The following is a 21,342-nucleotide window of genomic DNA, read 5'->3' on the forward strand; positions in this document are numbered from 1 at the left end:
TTTTTTTTATAATTTTTGTCAATATTTATAGAGCACATTTAAAAACAACTGTTCTGAAGAGAATTTTTTAAATGCAATTAAATAATTACAATGAATAGATACATAAGTGTAACTGACTGAAATAAGGCAATCATGTTGTCATGGGGTTATTAAAAAGCAGCTGTAAAAAGTTTGGTCTTCAACTAAAATTAAAGAAATAGCAATAGATGGGGAAGATTGGACTATTTGACTCTGTCAACCCTCAACAGGTTACAGTAAAACTAGTTACCTGCAGGCCTGAGGGACACCTGCATCCACTTTTAAAAGAGAATACAGCAGCATGTCATCAGCGTACAAATAAAAAGGAATACTTTTGCAAAGCTGATCCCATATTTAAAATAAGATATGGCCTTTCAAACTACTGGACCAATCAGCCTAATATTTTATTGTACATCTTTAAGACTGCATGCCTGATAATCTTTTGTTGTTGCAGTGAGTCACAATTGTTGAAAAACCTGTTTTCTCGGCTCTTGTTGCTGTCACTGACCGCTTTTTGTCTTAGCTCAGAAACTGACACTCATAAAAAAAAGTTTGTTCTAATTTAAAGCAGATCATTACTCACCTGATATTATGATCTACTTAGATTTGGCACAATAAGATATGACATTGCCGCCACCTTGATTGTAAGCAAAAGAAGGAGGGAGAAGGAGCTGGACTGCATGCATTGTCTAGAATAGCCACAATTAGTTTGACGGAGATCGGCACTCCACTGAGTGCACTACTCTAGTTTTATTGTGTTTTGTCCTAAGTAAAATGCCTTGAATCTGTCCTGCCAATTAAATTTTAAGTTGACAGAGGTTGTGAAAGCAGTCACCAGAGTGGGGAACTAAATAATTAAGAGAAGTTTGCCATTTTAAGAGCTGCTATCTCTGTAAGTCAAATTACAAGAAACCTGTTAAAAGGTGTCTGTGGCTCAGAAGTGGTGCGGTTGTCCCCTGATGACCTAGTATCCTTGGGCAAGATACTGAACCCCAAATTGCTCCCGATGGCTATTTTATTGAAGTATGAGTGAATATGAATGGTTACTGAGTAGCAGATGGTACCTTTTATGGTAGTCTTGGCCTCCAGTGTGTGAATTTGTGCATGAATCGGTGAATGTCATATGTAGTGTGAAAGCGCTTTGAGTGGTCGGACGACTAGAAAAGGGCTATACAAGTGCAGTCCGTTTACCATTTACAGTTGCTGCCATTTCCTATCAATTCTTTCATGAATGTAGCCCGTTATTTAGTTACCTTTGTAGGAACAGGATGTCCCCAATCTTCTGCTTACAATTCAGTCACTTCTCTAAAATTATAGTCAGTGAGAATGACACCTAACTTTGTTAAATTTCTGGACAAATTGGCAAATAGTTTAAATATCTGGAAGCAGTTTTGCATAAATATGTATCAGCTTGCTCTGTTTTATGATCAAAAAAAGAAAAACCTTAAACCAGAACATGTGGTTAAACACATTCTTTAAATACAACCATTTTATTAAAAGCCTGCTTTTTGAAAACTATTGCTTTCCCTTGTAACAATTATTTCACTGCAGTTTAATCAGTTGTTTTGAATGTGGGCAAACAGTCTACAGCTGCTGATTAAATTATGTACTATGGCAGTTGCGGATACGTTTGTTCGCCTGAGTATAAAGACTGGTTTCCATCAATTCAAAAAATCAAAACAGTGCTGCCCGTCCTCAGCAGCTGAGAGCCAAGGGAGATAGGAGATGACAGCAATGAAGTGTGTGTTGAAATAGAGTGTGGAAGACTGAAAGAGACGGACAAACAGAGAGCTTGAGTACACAAAAGACAAAATGGGAGCGAAGAGAAAAATTGAGGACTGTGAGAGAGAATGACTCTAAATGCAAACGGAAAAAACAGCCGTTATTATCATGTAATGGATAAAAACACACAGCGCCTCCAAATCATCAGGAAAGCTTCCTCACATCTTTTCCCGTGTACGGAGACAACAGGGTGGACATACATAGCTGTTCATTTCCACATGTCAGGACTAATTTCCCTCTGTGCCAATCAACACAGAGACTTTCTTCTCCTTCTTCTTCTGCTTCCTCCAACTTCCCTCTGTACTTTGAGAAAACACCAATGACCTGTCTGCAGCAATCAGTCCGTCTTCACATCAATATCTAATATCCTGTACTGGCAGGAATTTAGCATGAATTATACCGCGGGAAGCTATTTGCCGTTATAATTAGAGAGCCAGAGAGAGGATTAAGCCACAGTTCATCCCATATCTGATTGCCAATTGTCCCTAGTAAGTAATCAGGGCCATAAGGTCTTTGAAATGAATGGTCTAATAAGCCTGGTGAGGATTGTTTGCTTCCACAGTGTGAAGACAAGAAATGGATCTTACATTAAGCAGTCCTGCTTCAAAAATCATACACGGTTTTACCATTTCAAATGAGGTCTTTATTCTTTGTCCTTCCATATGCTTTTAACTACTGTCATTTTTTGTCAGTTTAGTCATCGCTGATTTCAAAAGCATACCTTGACCTTTCTGCTGCCGACCTCTTGCACGAATGAAGTCACCAGCTGCTTCTATTCACCTGCTCCTTCAGTTCACAACATGTCAGCATTGTGTTATTATTGAGTAAGCATATGCAACCATCTGTCCAATTCATGCAAACTTAGTTATGCTGTGTTTTCGCATTTGTGTAGAAAATGACATACATCAGTAAACTTCCTTTTATGAGCAGTCTTCAACATTTAAGTATGTGTTGTAAGTGAACAACTCCACGGTGAGGTTTTAGTTATTATTGGCTTATTATGGAGAAATGCAGCCATCAGCAGAGAATGTAAATTGGCTCAGCTAAAATCAGCAAGCCTCACTGTCAGGCCACATTTTGGCCTTCTTTTTGTCTGAAAAACTGACTTCTAAAGTAGAGTCTGGTCTTATTTTGAACCTGAACATCTTTAGATAAATTCCAAACCTGATATGTTGCAATCCACTAAAGCTAGGCATGATACGAGTCTTGACTTGAAGTAATTCCAATTTTTTGTTATCTTCACTGCCATCTTTATTGGAAGGAAACAGGGAGGAACAATGCCATCGGGTGCAGCTGTGCCGCAATCCAAACGCCATGGTTGTGACCTTTTTTGTTTGTTTTTTTATTTTTTTTTTCTGTCTGCCACACAAATATGCAAATCCTAAGATAGCAAAGGAATGGCCCACCTTACTCTGCCTTACTCTGCCTCTGATTGGCTTACCCTGACATTCCTACATAACCAATCCCAGTCCTCTTGCCTAAACATAACCAATCCAACTGCCTAACTCCTCCAATGATTGGCCACTACTGGTCGCCAATCATTGGAGGAGTTAGGCAGGTCTTACCCTTGGCCATCAAAGGATACACAAATTTGCATCTGCCACATCATGTTATACCACAGCAGGAACATTTCAGAGGGGAAGCATTTTGCCTGCCCTATTTATAGACTTGCAGATTTACTTGATTTGGTCATTTTTCCTTGATATTTGTCCCTCTGTCCTAGGTAGGCTAAGTAGGAGCTGTAGTGGTTTGTAATAGTTTCTACGGTCTAGTTTCAATTGTGTTTATTGTTTATCTTAACTACTTTGTTGTGCTGTAGCCTACACACAAAGTTTATACCAGTAAAAGTCCAGTTATGGATGACAAGGATCAAAGATTTGTGGATGTGATACATTCATTCTCATAATTTTGCTACATGACATATAGTATATCTTATAAGGTGCCTGTTAGCAGAAAAAACTTGGGCAGCCACCTGGCAGAGATCTGCACTCTACTTGTTCATTTTTATTTTGTGGTTTTTCAGTCACACTGTTCAAACTGAATCAATTACAAAGTTTAAACCTTAAAAATCTTACTGATGGACTTGTGGTGCATCATTCTTGGGAGATTTTGAAAGCTCTTGTTGCTATTACAAGCCAATTTCCCAGACATTTAGAATATTAGATTTATTGTCCATGTGTTTATATTTGTCCAAAGAGACACACCATTTATTTTTGTCTTCTTCTCCTTGCTTTGAAATCTTCTGTTTCTGTGAAAGCTGTTGCATTCAGCAGGCGTCTCACTCCTCAGTGGAGAAAAGCACAGACAGCTGACAGATTCATTAGAATACAAGCCTCTAATTAGAAAAGCCAGCTATTCTTGTCACTCACTGAAGTCACTGTTGTTGCTGGTGCTCATCAAAAAAAAAGAGGCCTTATCTGCCATTCACAGAGGACTCTATAGATGAATAATATACCCAGTAGCCATTACAGATACAGGTACTCCTCTGGTCCGTTTTTTTTTTCTCCCTCTGTCAATCACAGCTGCTCCCTGCAGCTCTGAGAAGTTCCATACACGGACGGCAGAATACGCAGCTTATGTAGCATGAATCTGATTAGAAGTATGAACATCTGAATAATATAGCATGCAGTATGAAAAGTTGTCACTGTCATACACACTGCACTGCCTCTGGGCTGCATTAGGCGTCGTGTGAGCGCTAAAGAGGCACAGCGGTAAGTGGGACTGACAGACACACTCAGCACAGGTCACAGCTTGTTTTATTTTGAAGTCAAACCAAGAGAAGAGGGACAAGGATGCACACTGATAAATTACACCAGGTATCGCTACATATCAACTAACAACGTCACAATATCTCATAAAAGCGCTCCTGACAACAGATCCAACGTTACAAAATGAAAAATAATGGTACAGGAACAGAACTCATTTGCAGTCGAAGCCCATCGATAAACGGAACAAAACACAGCGGGAAATAACAGTTTTTGGCAAGAGACGGTGATATGCACGGTATTTCCTTTCCCATCTGTTGTGTTTAATGGAGCTAAAAGACTGGCAGCTGAAGCAATATGCAAGTAACTCGCATGAAAGAATTGTAGGTCTGAAAAAATCAAAAAGAAAAACCTCCTAGTAAAAGCTACTACAATGCATACACACAAAAAAAACTAGCCTGAGCGCAGCTTGGGTCACTGGGGGATTTCAGGATTTAAAATGTAAAGCACAGCACATTGAAATGTCACTGTATATGAGCTATCAAACAGCCATGATGGGAAAAAGTCATTCAGTCAACTCAGGACGTGTTGCCGATGTAGACATTGGCGTCAAACCTTCCTCGGACAGCTGAAATGTTGTGTTTTAAAATGTGTTACAGCAATACAAGACCATATGGACATTTTCCGGGTTGGCATATTATGTGTTTGAGTCTTGTTTAACAGACACGCCTGAAGTTGTGCAGTTTAGACAAGAAAAGCAAGAAAGAAAAGGGGCCATAGATGAATATACATTAACTACAGTATACACACTTAAAGAACTTCAGAGAATCTCACAAAGAGGAAGCGTGAAATTCAGAATTGACTCGTGCCTTTGTACAAAGATAATCACATACAAATCATCCATACATTACAGTAAAAAATAAATATATCAAGACAGTCAATAAATAATAAATCAGAAGAAGGGACTAAAAACATGATAATGAGAGAGCAGACTGTGTGTTTGTTTGTGTGTGTGTGTGTATCAGCAGACAATGATAACCCAAAGAGAGCAAAGGTTCAAAGGGAAATGCCCCTCGATGAGAGAGTGAGCGCATAAATGGGCAGTCAAGGTAAATCAGAGGATGACTTAGCATGTGCTTGAGTGTTTGTAAGTCTGCATGCATGTTTTCTCTTTATATCGGCGTTATATATGTAGCTGTCGTGGATAGGTGTGTCTCTTTCTTCTATATCTTTAAATATTCACCTACATGTTTGTGTGTGTCTGTGTCTATGTCTGTGTCTGTTTTTCATGTCTGCATGTGTCTGTATGTGTTTACAACACATCTGAAATGCTCCGCTAACTCAGTGGCTCTCACCACTAGGTGGTTTAGCGTCGTGCTGCTGCCCCGCTGCCCCTCCAGGCAACCAGGGGGAGACCGAGTGTGAGGTGGTCTGCTTGGCCATGCTGTAGTGGCTGATCACTGTGTAGAAACGGCCCCTTGAGTTGGCATCCTGGGCAGCGTAATAGGCCTCCAGAGAGGCTGGGATACATCGCTTGTGCTGTGAGGAAGAGAAAGAACAACAAGGTTGAGAACCTTTAGAGATTTATTCATTGTTAACGTTGCTACATGTATCATCTTAACTATCAAAGTAGGACAATAGTGACTCAAAATATAATTCACTGAATCATTTTTTAGTTTTAAACAAAATATGTGTGGACCAAGATAATCACATATGTGACTTGTTTCTACATGGATAGAATCAGATAATGCAGTTGCTTGCTGTTGAGGTCCTCTCAGGTTTAAACCAGTCAGTCTAAGAAAAGTCAAACTCTATGTGTATTTTGTGGTATCCACAACACATTGTCACTCCCAACTTACCAATTAATGATGTCAAAATAAGACAAGTAATAACCCCCCCCCCCAGTTTTAGTATTCGACATTTAGTGACAGCATGTCAATTACACTCATTGAATGCATCCAGGCTTTTTTAAAATAAACTTTGAATGTAGGTTAACAAAGCGGACATTTTTAGGTTTACATTCTTAGATGTAGGCAACAAAAGCTCATGTTTAAAAAAATATTCTAAAACATCACATTACATCTAGTGATATATGTCACTAGCATAGTATTCTTTATACTAGCGCACTTCTTTGTTATTAAATTAACTCAATTAACTTTTGGTGTCACACAGGACACAAACTCTGGGTTCCTGGGTGAAAGTCGGGAGTTTGTTTGATCCCTCCCTCCTTTGAGGAGTTTCTTGCTCTTTGTATCATGGTAGTTGCACTGAGCTATGACAGGCCCAGGGCGTTTCATACTACCGCTAAAGGGTGCCTCTGTACGTCAGTGTCTGACACTAATGGGCCAACGTCAGGAGCTGGGAGCGAGACCGGGTTGGTATACTTGACATTCCTCAGTATTATTCAAATTCTTCTGCAGCCGAAAAAGAAAACACAAGGATTTATTTTTATATCAGCAAAAATAATGGTGATGGGGAAAAACACTCCCAAGTCTATTATTTGTATATGTTCCTGTTTATTTAGAGGGAATAGGAAAGAGATGGAAGAAGATATTTAAGGTGCTGAGTCTAATGGTACAGCTCTATGTAGGAAGATAGGAGGGAAGGAGACTCACAGGTAATAATCCTGTCACGAAGTGTATGTATATATTAGTGTTTTGAGCCTGTAGAGCATAAGAATGTGCAACCTTGTATGCCATTGTGTAGTGTTTGTGCCGTATTGTGTTTGCACCCAGTGAACATGCATGTGACACTGCTAATAATACCTCTGCGGACTGCAGTCAGAGCCCCTGCAGAGGCTGTGGGCCTGAACCTAGATTTATTCCACCTTAAAGACCAGATTTGTTCAGAGACACAGACTTCCAAGGTGACCTCTCACAAAGTACAGAGAAACTTATGTTGTAGGTGCAGTGCAGTGGAAATCTGTAAGTACCAGGGAGGAGAGGACAGGAGAGGCTGTCTGCATCACCTACTGCAAAACTTTAAAGATTCAACACTGTATGCATCTGGACAGTAGATTGTTAGATATGAGTGTCTGTATGAGCCATTTTCTATTACAACCTCAGCCATATGAATCATTAGTGATCATAATATGATTATTATTGTGAAACAAGCACTAAGTGTAATTTTCACCTAATGGTCGACATGGCTGATGATATTTAAGAGCGGTCCCGGTGGAGTCTCGTTGGCCTCTATGCTAAGGAACAAAAGCCTAAAATAACATTTGATTATACTGGTGATAACAAAATCCCCAATATCATTTATTGATGATTGCTCGTCTGATGAGCCTCGTTAGCCTCTTCCCGCAACATGACCTCAGATTTGAGCAAAAGTAGGGCAGGAATATTTTTTTTCTCCCTTAGGAGACAGGGCGGTACTCTTGCCTTTAATTCTTTATTTAGATAGGAGGGAAAGAAAAGATGGAGACAGTGAAGGTCAGTGAGGATTCAGCACTTTGCACAAGGACACTTAAGCAGAGAGGATATATAACTCTAGTGCTGAGAGGAAAGTTGATTTGTCAGTTACTTAAAGGAACAGTTTGACATTTTGGGGAAATATGTTTCACGGACTCTTGCCAAAGGTAACATAATTTGTCTACCAGCACCTCTAAGGCTCACTAATAAACACGTTATATAGAGTTTGTTTATTAGTAAGAAATTTGCAGTGTAAGAAGAATGAGTTGTGTTTTATCGGCGAGCCGGACTAGTTCTTTGCTAGCAGTGACGGGCCAAAGAGTGGAGACCCCAGAAGTTACTGGTTGCAGCTCAAGAAATAGTCTCTGACATAAAACCGTTTGTAACATGGCAAATTGTTGTTTTTACTACACAGTTTGTTTTATAGATCAATCAAACACAATATAACATACTTATAATTGAGTTTACGTGCTGCTCTCCAGTGGATTTTATCTCTGTTTCCAGTGTTTCCAGTGAAGCTAAGCTAACCAGCTGTCACTTCATGTTCAATAGTCTGTCTTCTCATTTAACTCTCCACCAGAGAAAAAATAAGTTTACCTCCCAAAATTTTGAAATTTAGCTTTAATTGATGGTAAAAAAAAATGTCTGAGTCCAGACCTTTGAACCCCCCTCTCCACTGAGTTCGAGTTTACTGATTCATGTGGTATCGCAACATGAAACAGATGGGTTTTTTTGGTTAAAATAAAATCCGACCAATGAGGGGACTCGATTAGCCAATCAGTGCTACGGGTGGGACTACCGCCATTGTCAAAAAGGCGTAAACAGAGTTTACAATTCAGTTCACAGGTCCATTGGATATAAGGCAGTAAGAACAACAAAGAGATCCTTCAAGTAATTTCTCAAGCAAAAGCTAGTTCAAGTGCCTCAGATTTGCTTTTCACCATTTTATATCAATGCAAATTAAATATCTTTGGCTTTAGACTGTCTGTCATATGATCAGACAATAAAACCTTGTGCTGTTGAAAACTGATGCACATTTTGCGATATTTTATAGAAAAGTCAGAGATATGATGCAAAATTGATCAACAATGTCAAGTTGGAGCTCCACTTAACTCATTCTGTGGAGGCTAACTTTCTACCAGATGCACGTTCCAGCTTCCCTGTTAATCACCTGTCAGTCTCTGGGCTGTGCATCAGTGTGTTGTAACGCTGCAAAATGAAATAAAGGCCACTTACGGGTCTTACCTTGTATATGAATCCATCTGGGCAGGCGTGGTCGTAGGTGAAGGCTTTATAAACCACCAGGAACACAATGCAGGCGAGGAAGGCCAGGGCCAGGATGATCAGAATCGTCACCTGGGGAAGGGCAAACACTGGTCAGTGTGTGTGCCAGAGCAACAACGGAGGATGTGTGCTTAATATATGTGAGGCAGGGTTAGGGTTAGACAGTGAGAAAGATGGAGTGTGTGCACTTGTGTGCGTGTGTGTGTGTAGTCAGAATAAATGGTACAGTAAGACGCTGCTGACTGAGGTGAATGGCTCCTCAAGGCAAGGTGTTCCTGTTGGGTTATGTGATGGATGACTCAGGTGGTGACACTGTACCAAGACCTGTGCCTTTTAGCTTAATAGTCCTTTTTTTGCACAACAGATTTGTCATAGCAGGAAAAGCACAGTTGGTAGGAATTGTTCTTGTTTTATTCAAGTTACCCAATAAGCCATGACAGTGAGCCACTATACCAGGACCATTAAACTTAAGCAGCTGAATTGAATTTAGCTATTGCTTTGACCACACTATAGACCTGTGATTTTCTTAAACTGACACGTTAAAAAAAATGCCTTCAGTAAAAAAAGGTCTGTTGCAAATATGAACTTCTAATTAGGTTTCTTAAATAAATAATGGTTTAATTAATATGCATAAAAACTTTCCCCAAGTTCCCTCCTAATTAAATTACAAATGTTCTGCAAAAGTGAAAGATCAAAGCGCACTAAAGCTATTGCAGACTTGTCTCGGCTTACATAAAATCTCCTTGTAATCCTCAAAGATATCACCTCCTGTTATGCAGACGGTTAAGTTTTGTGATGTGATGTGAGCTTAATATAAAGGACTTCATTATGGCTAACTGTGGATCCATAAAGACCTATTGAATTAGGACTATAATTAATTTGTGTATCGAGTTTCAGTGGATCTGGATATCATGACATTACATTAATTTGGCTTTTGTCCAAAGAAATTAAATTGTGCATACAGTTGTCCATCTTGCTCAAGGACTTTGTTATTATATCAGAGTCCATTCTCATTCTCAGGGTGTTCAATACAGCAGCTTGGCCAGTGGCTGCTGGCATCTGATTCTCGTGCACTAGGTTCCTTTTAGTGTCTGTATAAAGCGCACTGGGCTTTCAACAAATGCAAATGTAAAAAAACACAGCAATGATGCAGTATATGGGTAGAGGGTAGATTAAATGGTCTTTTTTAAACCGATTTTAAAAAACGAAGAGAAAGTCTGGGTAGGATGCAAGAAAGGGCTGATGGATTGGTCAAACAAACACATGACTTTAACTCAGGAGACTGCTTTTCATGTCCAGGCCCCCTCCACTTGAACCAATCTGAACTGTTGGCTAAACCATGTGACTGCAAGTTACAGATTTATTATGTGATGCCATGGTCCCAAAAATGCTTTTTTTCTCATAGACTTACATTGGAAAGGAGACCCCTGTAAATCAGTAGATATATGTTTTTGAGTGTCACAATTCTTGCAAAATCACTTTTTCACTATCAGGATCTCTTCATCAATGTTCCACTTTTTATTCGTTATTACACATAAACACTTTTAAGTTTAATTACGTAACAAATTTACTAATTTCAATCCAAATCATATTTTTTTCTAAATCTAACCAAGTAGTGGTGATGAAACCTACATTTCCTGTAGGCATGCAAGTTTGTTCTGAAAAGACATTATGCGTCTAAAGAGCAGACATTGACACATAAAAAACTAGATGAGTACGTGGAGCATCATAGATTAGAGCATAGGACCGCTGACCAAGAACCTGTTGCAAATTGTGTTATCAATTTATTTTAAGCAAACTGTTGATAAAAACCACCACAAATTGTTGTTAGCATGTAAGGGGCTTTTATCATTTATTATTTTATCTGTTTTTTGCATACATTTTCTATATCATCATACATAAAGATGTTGATTCAGCCCAGCGGCAGGGACAATCCACCCTAACGTTGGTGTTGCTGATTGTGAAAACACAATATAGTTCACATTGTGGCTGTCTTGTTTTTGAATAAGCCTCATGAACCAATTAGCAGCCTTCCTGTCCAAACCTGTGCTGATTGTCAGTGTGCTCAAGTCACAAAGAGAAATCAATTAGCTTCCAGCTGTTCTCTGTTAGGGGCAGAAGAAAGAAAAAAATAGCTCCTCCCTTTCATACTCTGAATAAAGGTAGGTGGCAAACCGATTTATTAATTGCATTTTTAAAGCTGTAAGCAGCACTAATGTGTGCAAATTAAGCCTTTCAGTTGCATGTCTAAAGAAAGTATATTATCAAAACTGGAACACATTAAAATGTTCTGGTAAGTCTTTACAACAAGAAACTATGAAATGTTATCAGCGTTTGTTTGGACAGAGTCAAAATACATCTGTGTTGTGAAAAATGCTTAATAGTAGACAAAAAAAGCAGAGCTAATCTAAACTGATGGAAACAACACATTTATTTCGGAGTACTGATGCAAATAAGAATGCCTCTGTGTAGTTTGAGGTGTGAAATATTCATTTTCCTGGCAGGCTAGACAATGTTGTAGTAAAGCAGATTAACATATAAAAGGATTTATTTCCTCCTACTTTCTACTAGACACCCTGATTGGGTGCTTCTGAGCGAGCGTTTAATTAGAATTATGCAAATCAAGAGCAAAGGATAGCTGTGTTTAAAAATGCTATTGTCTGCCAAGTCACAAATGCCAATGAAGGTGTGTGCGTGGCACATGCTTGTCAAACATCTGCGTGTGTCTGTTTCCCCACGCACTCCAAAATAAAAAGTTGCCATTAAAAAGTGGGATTTATCACAAGCTGAAAAATAGAACCTTCCATAACAGATGAATGTTTCTAATTTCCTGTTTCCATTTCAAGACTGGCATTAAAGCCATTCCCGATTTACTGCTCTCTATATGATCCGTCACCACGAGATGTCAGAGCAATTACACATGGGTGTGATCATTAGTCTCCATCAGTGTTATGGGGGTGGACAGGGACACGCAAGCTAAGTGACTGTTTACTCGGTGTCAACTGGGGGACACGACTCTCAGCCTTGGTTGATGCTGACACTCTCCATAAATTACAACTCCCGCATCACACACACACAGCGATATTTAAAAAGGATGTGTTTAAAGGCATGGCGATCCGCCTTTCGGGGTGGCAACAGACGTAAAATGACTGATTAAGTCGCACCCTGACCCTCTTTTTTAATCGTGATGCACATAAAACGGCTTATTTAGGAGAGGGATTATTGTAAAGCTCCTCATATCATGCAGCGAGCGATCAGTGTTTTGTGCATGTGGAGACCCAACTTTGTGTAGACACTTTGAAACATGAAACGGAGACTTAAGTCCCTAATGACCGAGGAGATTTGCTCTTTTGCATTACTAAAATGGTGTGAATTTAAAACAGCATTTGAATTATTTGAATCTGAAACAGTCAGACGTTTATTTATTGAATTAAAACACTTCCTGCAAAATATATGATCTGACCACTCTTTAATGATGCTTGAAATTAGGGCATAACATGGCACATGCATGAAACAGATTAGTGGCATTAATCCTGACATGGTGAGTGTAGTCTATGTTAATGTTCAGTGACACTTTCACTGTAGATTCAACGCAGCCGCAGCAGTCAGAGCAACAGTTCAGGCAGGAACATACCCCGCCCTTTGTGATAGAAATGATGGCTCCAGAATCCCTGTTGATGCAGCCGCAGCCATGTGCCGTATAAATCCATTAAAAATCTATCCTGACCTTTCTCCATTATTCATAATCTGGCTGAACTCTGCAGTAAACCTTAGGAGGTCGCCAGGGTAACGCTACAGCTCGCGGATGACGACTCCCTCCGTGCATGAAGTGGATTCATACCTTTATCTGTCAGTATCTACTGGACTGATGCAATGTTCCTCTGTGATAAGATTATACTCTTATATGTCTGATAACCACTGAATCTGTGCCAAGGGTGCAGTCACGTTAAGCACAAGCAAATAGAAAAAATGCAGTAGAACCCAACATAATAGAATAATGCTTTTTTGGTCAGTACAAGGTTATCAGGGTCAGAAATACTTATGATATTTCCCAGCATGACTGCTTCCCGCATCATCCTTTCTTCTGTTGAACACAGTCTACAAGGCTGTTTTGTCATTAACGCTCCACCATGTGCCATTACGCCGCTATCACCACCAACACAACCATCATCCTGTTTGCTGTGCGAAACAGATAACAGACAGACGTTTGTTTTTCTTGGATGCAGGTAGGAGCACAGCATGCTGCTATAATTTGGACTTAGAGCAACATGTCCTTAACAAGAATTGGCTCCATCAGTAAAGACTGGATTGACTGCACGGCAGGTAAGCGTTCCCGCTGGGCTTTAGTTGGTTCACCAAATCCACCCAGGGCCAAGACAAACCCCATGTTTCTATTCACAGGGATAAAAAACATTCAGATTGTGCTTAAAGCTGCACTGAGCAAACATGCGTTTTACCAGTGTCCTATTCCTCCTTTGCCTTTTTTATCCCTATGTTGTATTTGACAATAATGATTACACACAGCGTCACTGTCCTCTGTGGAAACGAGTTGAAAAACAAAGTCTACAAAGATATAGTCAAGGACAATATAAACAAGTTACAGACTGACAACATAAAATAAACCTTTAAATTTTTTTTTTTTGCTGTTTTCCATAGTCATGTAGCACAGATTTTTAAAAAAGCATCTTTCTACTGCATAAATAACCCAGTTTTATGAAAAAACATCTTAACATCAGTGAAATACTTATTTTAATTGATAATCAAAATCATTTCTGGCTATTTCTCTTTCAATCAATCTTTATTGTACCATTGTACACATCGTCATGCACGTATTCTGCCTGTCCTTTGTTCTTGCATAAGAGTTTGCAGCTGTAGATGCTTGTGTGTTATTATGGAAGAAGACAAACAAATCAAAGCAGATTATAAAAGATCCAATAGGATTGTTCCTCTCTGACTGCTGATTAGATATCTGCGGTCTACCTATTGTTTATGTTTACCCATCTCACATAACACACACCACCTGCTTATTTTCCCCAACGCTGTCTCCTGGTTGTAGAAAATAACTGATTTATAATTGATATTTCACACAAAATACACTTCCCTTTAATTTTTTATGGCTGCACGGTGCATCGTAAGTTCAAAGGCAGTTTCCGTAATGGACGTGCTTCTTCACGGCCTATTTCACCACCATTCAACATATGATTTCTCTCCTTTTTTTAACACCTTGCAATATTAGAATGCAACACACCACCCACAATCTCTCTAGAAGCTGACAGGCCATATGGGGGGGGGCAGACACCTCCTCACATTCACTCGAGGAAAAGAGGAGAATATGTAAGTGTGTGTGTCTGAGTGCGAGAAAGGGAAGGTGACAGGAGAGGGGTGCGAGAGAAAAATGGCGCTGATAAAAACAGATAACAGAGTGACAGAGGGAGCAAAGTGAGAAATAAAGGAGGCGATGACAGAGACAATAAAGCGGCGAGCGAAAGGCAGACAGGGAGCGAGTGATGGAGATCCAGGGGCAGATGGAGGAGCTTGTCCCCTCTCTTAGTAGCAGGTGGCAGAGACGGACACACAGACAGAGACGCAGGCAGGCGGGCAGCAAACACAATGGGATATCGGTTGATTCATCAATCGATACATCACTGATGGAGGCATAAACAACAATCTTTCATTCATTTTCCTATTACTCCCTGACACCTTCTCTAAAGCAGCACAAAAAGCAGCAAAATCCTCCAGGTCTTTATATTCTTCTTCTCTGCTGCTCTACAGTGAATCCTTGCGCCGACATGTCAAGCTACATGCATTAAAAAAAGCTATTAATATAAAATGAGAAAAGTTCTAATATTAAATACATTTTATCTTGACTGTAATAACCTCAGATGCCCTCAGGGAAGTTTGTTGATTAATGAAATTAATAAACCTACTGACAGGGTGAGCTAGTGTGGAGAGAAAGCTTCCTCTGAAACGATGAATTAGTGAAGAAAAGCTTAAAGGTCACTGGACAGACGGCAGCAAAAACCAGTAAAATATCTACCAAATTCAACAATTGTTAGAGGATGGGCAAGCAGGGAGTGCCCTGCTAAATATAATTTTGTGTGAATATATTGTGGCTCTTTTTTTCCTTTGTTTTACCATTGATACTATCCCTTATACTAATGTTGTGAATGACAAGGTAATTGATGTGATCTCATAAAGCAATAACATCATTAAAAAGAAGTCAGAGGAGGCAAGAAACACGAGAAGTAATAGCAATGCAATCATATCATCAGTAAAGGCAAACTTATTTAAGTCCAGATGAAACGGCATTTCGAGAGTATCTAGGTAATGGATGTATAAAGAGACCTGTATGCAGCATTGTCAGCAGCCCCCATTTGTTCCTATGAGAGTTGTTCAGTGGTGTATGAAGTTAAAAACTCTATTTCCACTATATGAAACAACCCGAATCTTTGGCATTGTGTTGCCCATAAAGCAGATGCACTCGTGACTTTTGCTGGCCGAGCAGCTAATTTCCGGTAAGGCACTCCATTAACTTGGATGGGGTTAAAATTATTTAATCGTTTGTCTCTTCTAGACTTTCCAAATGTTTCCAACTGAATGGTTCAAATCCTTAAAGTGAAATGAGTCATTTTGCTGAGGTTGTGACAGAAAAAAGCATCCTCTGATTTTCTCTTTCCCAATGTAAGTCTACAGGTAAAAGATTCAAGATTCCTTTTATTTGTCATTTTTATGCTTCACATAAAAACGAATTGTGTTTCACACATCCACCACCTAGTAATTCAGTGCAAGACCATAAAAACTGTAAAATAAGCTGATAAATAGCAGCACTAATAAATAAGCGAATATGATGATAAAATAGAATAAAATAAAACGTTTTATTTCAATGATTTAAAAATCAATAATAATCTAAAAGAACAGTCTCTTATGTCTACTTCATATTCTTTGATTAAGCAGTCTGATTGCTGTGGGGAAGAAACTATTTAACAGGCGAGTAGTCCTACATCTAATACCTCCGTATCTTTTCCCCGACTGCATTAGTGTGAACATGTCATGAGTGGGATGAGTGGAGTCTCTTATGATGCTGTTTGCTCTGCACACGCAGCGCTCAGTGTGAATGTCCTGCAGTCGCGGCAGCGAGGCACCAGTGATTTTTTCAGCAGTTCTTAGAAAGATGTTTTTGGCCCTGCAGGTTGTTGTTACACTTTTGACTACTATGTAAAATTGACTTAAAAGTCCAGCTCTGTTCCTAGGGGCTTGATCTAGCTTCGCTTTTGTGACATATTTTGGAATCTAACAAGATAGGCAGGTGGAATATAACATTAGGAGCAACACGATTCTCTCACTCAAAAATGAGCATGTCACAGTGCAATGACAACAAAGTATTAGTGTCCGTCAGGGAGTGAGACACAAAGTCCATCATATGGTCCATGAAATGTTAGTTGCTGAAGTATTCCACTGTAAAATGTTTTGCACATAGTCTGTCACAGATACCACTTTTCTCAAAGTTAACAAATTGTAGCCCTCTAAACATGGTATTTTGGGAAACAAGGACACAACAAAGTTGCATGCTGTTACAAGTTAGCTAAAATTGTAACATAATCTTAGTCTTGTGTGGGTAGAAGCTGCAGATTGATTGATGGTTGGGTGTCTTAATATTATTGAAAATGGTTGGCACTTGCGCATCTAAGTATATATTGTATTTTGTTATACACGAAGACGAGGTGATAGGATTTTGATACAAGAATATGAAGAAACTGGGGGGTTGTATTTTATTTGTATTTTGTCCCAAAAAGGGTTCAAAAGTCTTTTTTTTTTATTTCAACTTGACTTTAAGAGGAGAAAATTGGTAAATTACTTAATAGCTAACTGTTATAGACTAAATTCTTGGTTCAAAATTGACCTTGATGGTAGGTAATCCATTCCCCCGGGACCAACCAGTCTAGCCTGAAGATTTAACAGCATCGATGGGAATGTGGCCTGCAGAAGTGTCTAATGAAGATACTAAGCTCTTACCCATTCATCACATGTATGAGCGTTTAAGTCAGGGATCAGCTAGCTACATAAAAATGTAAATGAAATATTCTCTTATCCTCTTAAGGCAGTTTTGTAATGATGAAATTAATGAAGCGGCTGACGGCATGCAAATGGTTGGAAACTGCAACTGATAACTGAAAGTCACAGGTTTGATCCCTGTGTGTCCTTGAGCAACACACAGAGCCAACAGCTACTACGTCACTGTACATGGGACTTGATGTGTAAAAGGACTGTAGGTAACTGGTGCAATCTGGGACAAGACAGCGGTGTCAATTTGGGCTCCAGAAGATATTTTTAAATGAGGATTTTCAGTGGTGGATGAGGTATTTAGTTTAAGTAAAAGTACCAATACAGCAGTATGAAAATACTGTAACCCTGCATTCAAAATCCCCCTGAAGTAAAAGTACAGAAGTATAACAGACAAAAAGTATAAAGGCAAAAGTACTTGTTCTGCCGAAAGGTGGCCCTTGAGACTGAATTTGGACATTTATCTAACAATTGATTTTGTAGGGAAATACTGGATATTTTGACCTCTTTGAGCCTTTTGATTAAAGTAAAACCATCATTAAGTCCAGAGGAGAAATCAACTTTTGATGGTACTACTAAACACTCACTCATTGGATGTTCATCCTAATGTAGCATACATTTTGTACAAATATATCAGAACGTTGGCAAAAGAAAATGTGAATTTATGTGCTTTTCCATCCTCAACATGTGAATATTGTGAGTTAAGTAGCATCTGGCACTAACTCTCCAGTCATGTTCCACTGCAAAGAGAGGGCACAATGAGATGGCGTAATTAAAAGTCAAATCTCAAACGAAGGAAACCAATGGATGCATTAAAACAGAGAGCACACTGGAAAATGAAAACAGAGTTTTGAACAACTGATATTACAGCTGTGTGCTCTTTGGAAGACAAACGTAAGGCTGTTAAAAGCCATCCAGAGACAACTAAGAGAGCTTGCGATGCATAATGATGATAAGTCATTACTGTACGTCCTTAGTTATTAGCTGAATGTTTTCAATGAACTTGGTCACACTTACCCTTTATCGATACACCAACTCTTCCAGCAAGTGTAAAAATGTATTTGCAATGTTTGGGGATTTTTTTTCTTTTTTCTTTTTTCTTTTTTTTTTTTTTTTTTTGCATTTCCACTTACTCTGTAAAATCTGACAAGTTGATCTTACTTAAAAAATCTTGGAAACCAATTTCCTTGAAAGAGATAAGTACATTTACCTATTAATCTCAGTGTATGCTTATTGTATATCTAATTCTTCAGTTTACTCAAAATTTAGCTGCAGTGACTTAATTTTGTAAAGTTGTAGCAACTTTGAGACAAGTGTAATTACCTTGTTCTTTCTAGGTGTTAGCAACTTCTGTAAACCAATTTAGTCTGATTTAACTTGATCACGACAAAGAGGATTTCGCCACTAATGAAGATAGGAGATCTGCGAGTTCTGTTTCGTTAACATGAATAGACAAATATGACCGACTGGTATGCAACCAGCAGAATCCAGATATATAGCGCACAAACTTTGAAAGATTGATTTAATTATGCCTGTCATTTTTAAGTTGCAACAACTTGACAAAATTAAATAAATGTAATTAAATTTTAAGTAAACGTAATAATTAGATAAACAAAAATAAACAAAAATCACTAATAGTTATATTTACTAGCATTTTCAACACAATTGGTTTCCTAGATTTAAGATAGTAGATAGTAAAATCCCCTTGTCAGATTTTACAATGCAGAGAATTTGCATAAAAAAACAAGTGGATAGCAATGTACCTTATGCCATTTGAAAGGTGACAAGGGGCCCAAAATGGAAGATTGCTTTGTTTTAAAGAGGCACAAGCTGAAACGGTTGGAAAGCAACTGTTTAATCTTTAACAATGTATTGCATTTTAAAAGCTTAATGTATGTTTTGTTTATTTAAAATCTTAATATGACAAGTGAGCAGTAGCTTCAGCTGTTAGATAACTGTAGTGAGGTAAAAAGTACAATATTTCCCTCTGTACCAATGTTCAGATACCAGCATGAAGCCACAGTTTAAGAGAATAACACCTTTTTCTCCAAATTGATATTTCTGGAGCTGTATGTGAGAAAGACTCCCTTTTCTCATTGATTTTCTTCCAGGACATCTTTTGCAGGGGTGACTACTAATCTCTTTGCTCCTAAAGCATCTCAGTGCAAAGTTCTCTTTGTTTTTAGTCAGTGGAACAAAAGGCAACTCTCTAAGCAGAGATCTTTGGGGAGCCGACTGCCTCAGAGCGGAGTATCTGAGACGGGGCAGAAGGATGTCAAGGAGACCGTGTATGGGGATTGGGGCTCTCGAGGACCGGCTATCCGGTTTAGACGAGCACAGATACAGCTGTGTGGCAACAAAGTACAAACACTCCACTACAGATGCATCGTGTCTCAGATGGAAACACAAACTGTTAAAATGCCAATCTGACATGAACCAAGGTTTTCCTCTGATCTCAGGTCAGCCCGGGTCTGCACACAAGAGTACGTCTCCCTTTGAGCTTTGCAGGAGGTTTTGTGAGGTTTCGTGTAGTGACGTCAGCAAGACACATAGTTCAGTATTTTCCAAAAACATGGGCTTAGTGCATACTTGCAGCGCTGTTTTTCTTTGCATGTGAGGGGATTTTTATGGTAGATTTACCATTTCATACAGTATAAAGGTCGCCTTGGATGCAATGAAGAAAACAACTCATTCAGTTAAGTTAAGCTACAGCAGGGTGCGTACGTTCACTAATTTTAGGTCACTGAATTTAAGAATTCTTGTTTGCCACAGAAAAAGTGCGAAATGTAAAAACTTTTATTCGGTGTGATAGGAGCAAACATAATCTCCCTCTCTGTGACTGCACACATAGGGGTGAATTCTGTACAGTCTTGGATGTCCTCTGCAGCCTCCTCCTAAGAGTTGCTGAATTTTCTTTTAAACCTGATGGCGCTGGCCGTTGCGCTGACTTGCAGGAGCAAAGTCAGGGCTCTGCATCCTACAAACTGTGTCTTCTAGCTATAAGGGGGGTATATCAGCCACAAACAAACTAAAATCTTACTGGAAAGTACAAGCACCACATGTGTAACAACTAATGCATGCAGATTAGGGTTATTTCAGTTAAACAAATATTTTATATTGTCCAAACCACAGTGTTATACCCATATTAATCAATTTGACTTGAAAAATCAAACATTTTTGATGTAATCATGAAGGATCCATCTGCACTGATGCTTAGCTGGGAGACAGGGGATTTAAATCCTGCACACTCAAAGATAACGTACTGACTGTCCATAGTGACTTGGCCTATTTTTCAGAGACAGGCGTAGACTTTTCAATCTCAAAAACACTTTTCTTATGAAAGTTTGGTTTATAATCAGCCTTCATATCATGTATAGTGTTTTAGTCCTTTTCTCAGAACCAAGGCTTTTTATAAACAATGGGGGCAACATGAGGTTAAATGAACAATAAGAGGGTTTACTAAAGGTGATTTCTGTTCGTATAAGGATATTGTGACTTTTATGTGCCCTGTTTTGTAGTAAGACGTGTCATTAAATAACATCAAAAGTCTTTCTCTCACATTCACACAGAATCCACGGGTTCAGTGCCGAGTGAGACAGTGCATGTTCAGCAGGAGATAGATGCTAATTATGCTAATGTATCCCAATTAAGCAAGGTCTCCATGGAGACAAAACTTCAAAGGTCTTGTTGGAGCACAGTGTCATATTGGTTCGTGGAGAAAGTGCTGTTGGGGGATAGTATAGACTCCAAATCAAAGCAAGGGTTGCTTTAAATGACAGAAATGGGTGAAAGAGATGTAGACAGAAAATGTGTCAACAAGGGCAAAACCAATCAACATCACATTTCATTTGCAAGGGACATTATGATGCTCAGTTGCTTTTAAAGTACGATCTGAAAGCTACTGTATCCACACAGCATAAAACATGTGCACTGAGGAAACAGACTGTAGTAACAAAGAACTTGCATGAATAAGATGTGAAAGTTAAATCCTCTTTCCATTGCCACATCAGCACAGATAACAGAGCTACGCCTCAGCCAGTTTTACTTGCAAGCGACTGCCATACTATCAAAGACCACAA

The 21,342-nt window shown here is 39.0% G+C and overlaps 1 protein-coding gene across 2 annotated transcripts in view; it reads right to left on the reverse strand.

Annotated features, from left to right (window-relative positions):
* Positions 1–5,773: 5,773 nt before the first annotated feature.
* The window catches only part of nsg2 (neuronal vesicle trafficking associated 2), a 45,453-nt gene continuing 29,884 nt past the window's right edge, over positions 5,774–21,342 (reverse strand). Inside the window, exons 4-5 of one of the 2 annotated variants that reach the window (XM_042499395.1) lie at positions 9,155–9,274; positions 5,774–6,044 (exon numbers count right to left, since the gene is read on the reverse strand). In XM_042499395.1, the coding sequence (XP_042355329.1) occupies positions 5,847–6,044; positions 9,155–9,274 (318 nt within the window). In that variant the 3' untranslated portion in view covers positions 5,774–5,846. The remainder of the gene's footprint in view (positions 6,045–9,154; positions 9,275–21,342) is intronic. The other variant, XM_042499396.1, reaches the window with a different exon arrangement.

The sequence above is a fragment of the Plectropomus leopardus genome, chromosome 13 (assembly GCF_008729295.1).
Source record: "Plectropomus leopardus isolate mb chromosome 13, YSFRI_Pleo_2.0, whole genome shotgun sequence".
Classification (NCBI taxonomy): domain Eukaryota; kingdom Metazoa; phylum Chordata; class Actinopteri; order Perciformes; family Serranidae; genus Plectropomus; species Plectropomus leopardus.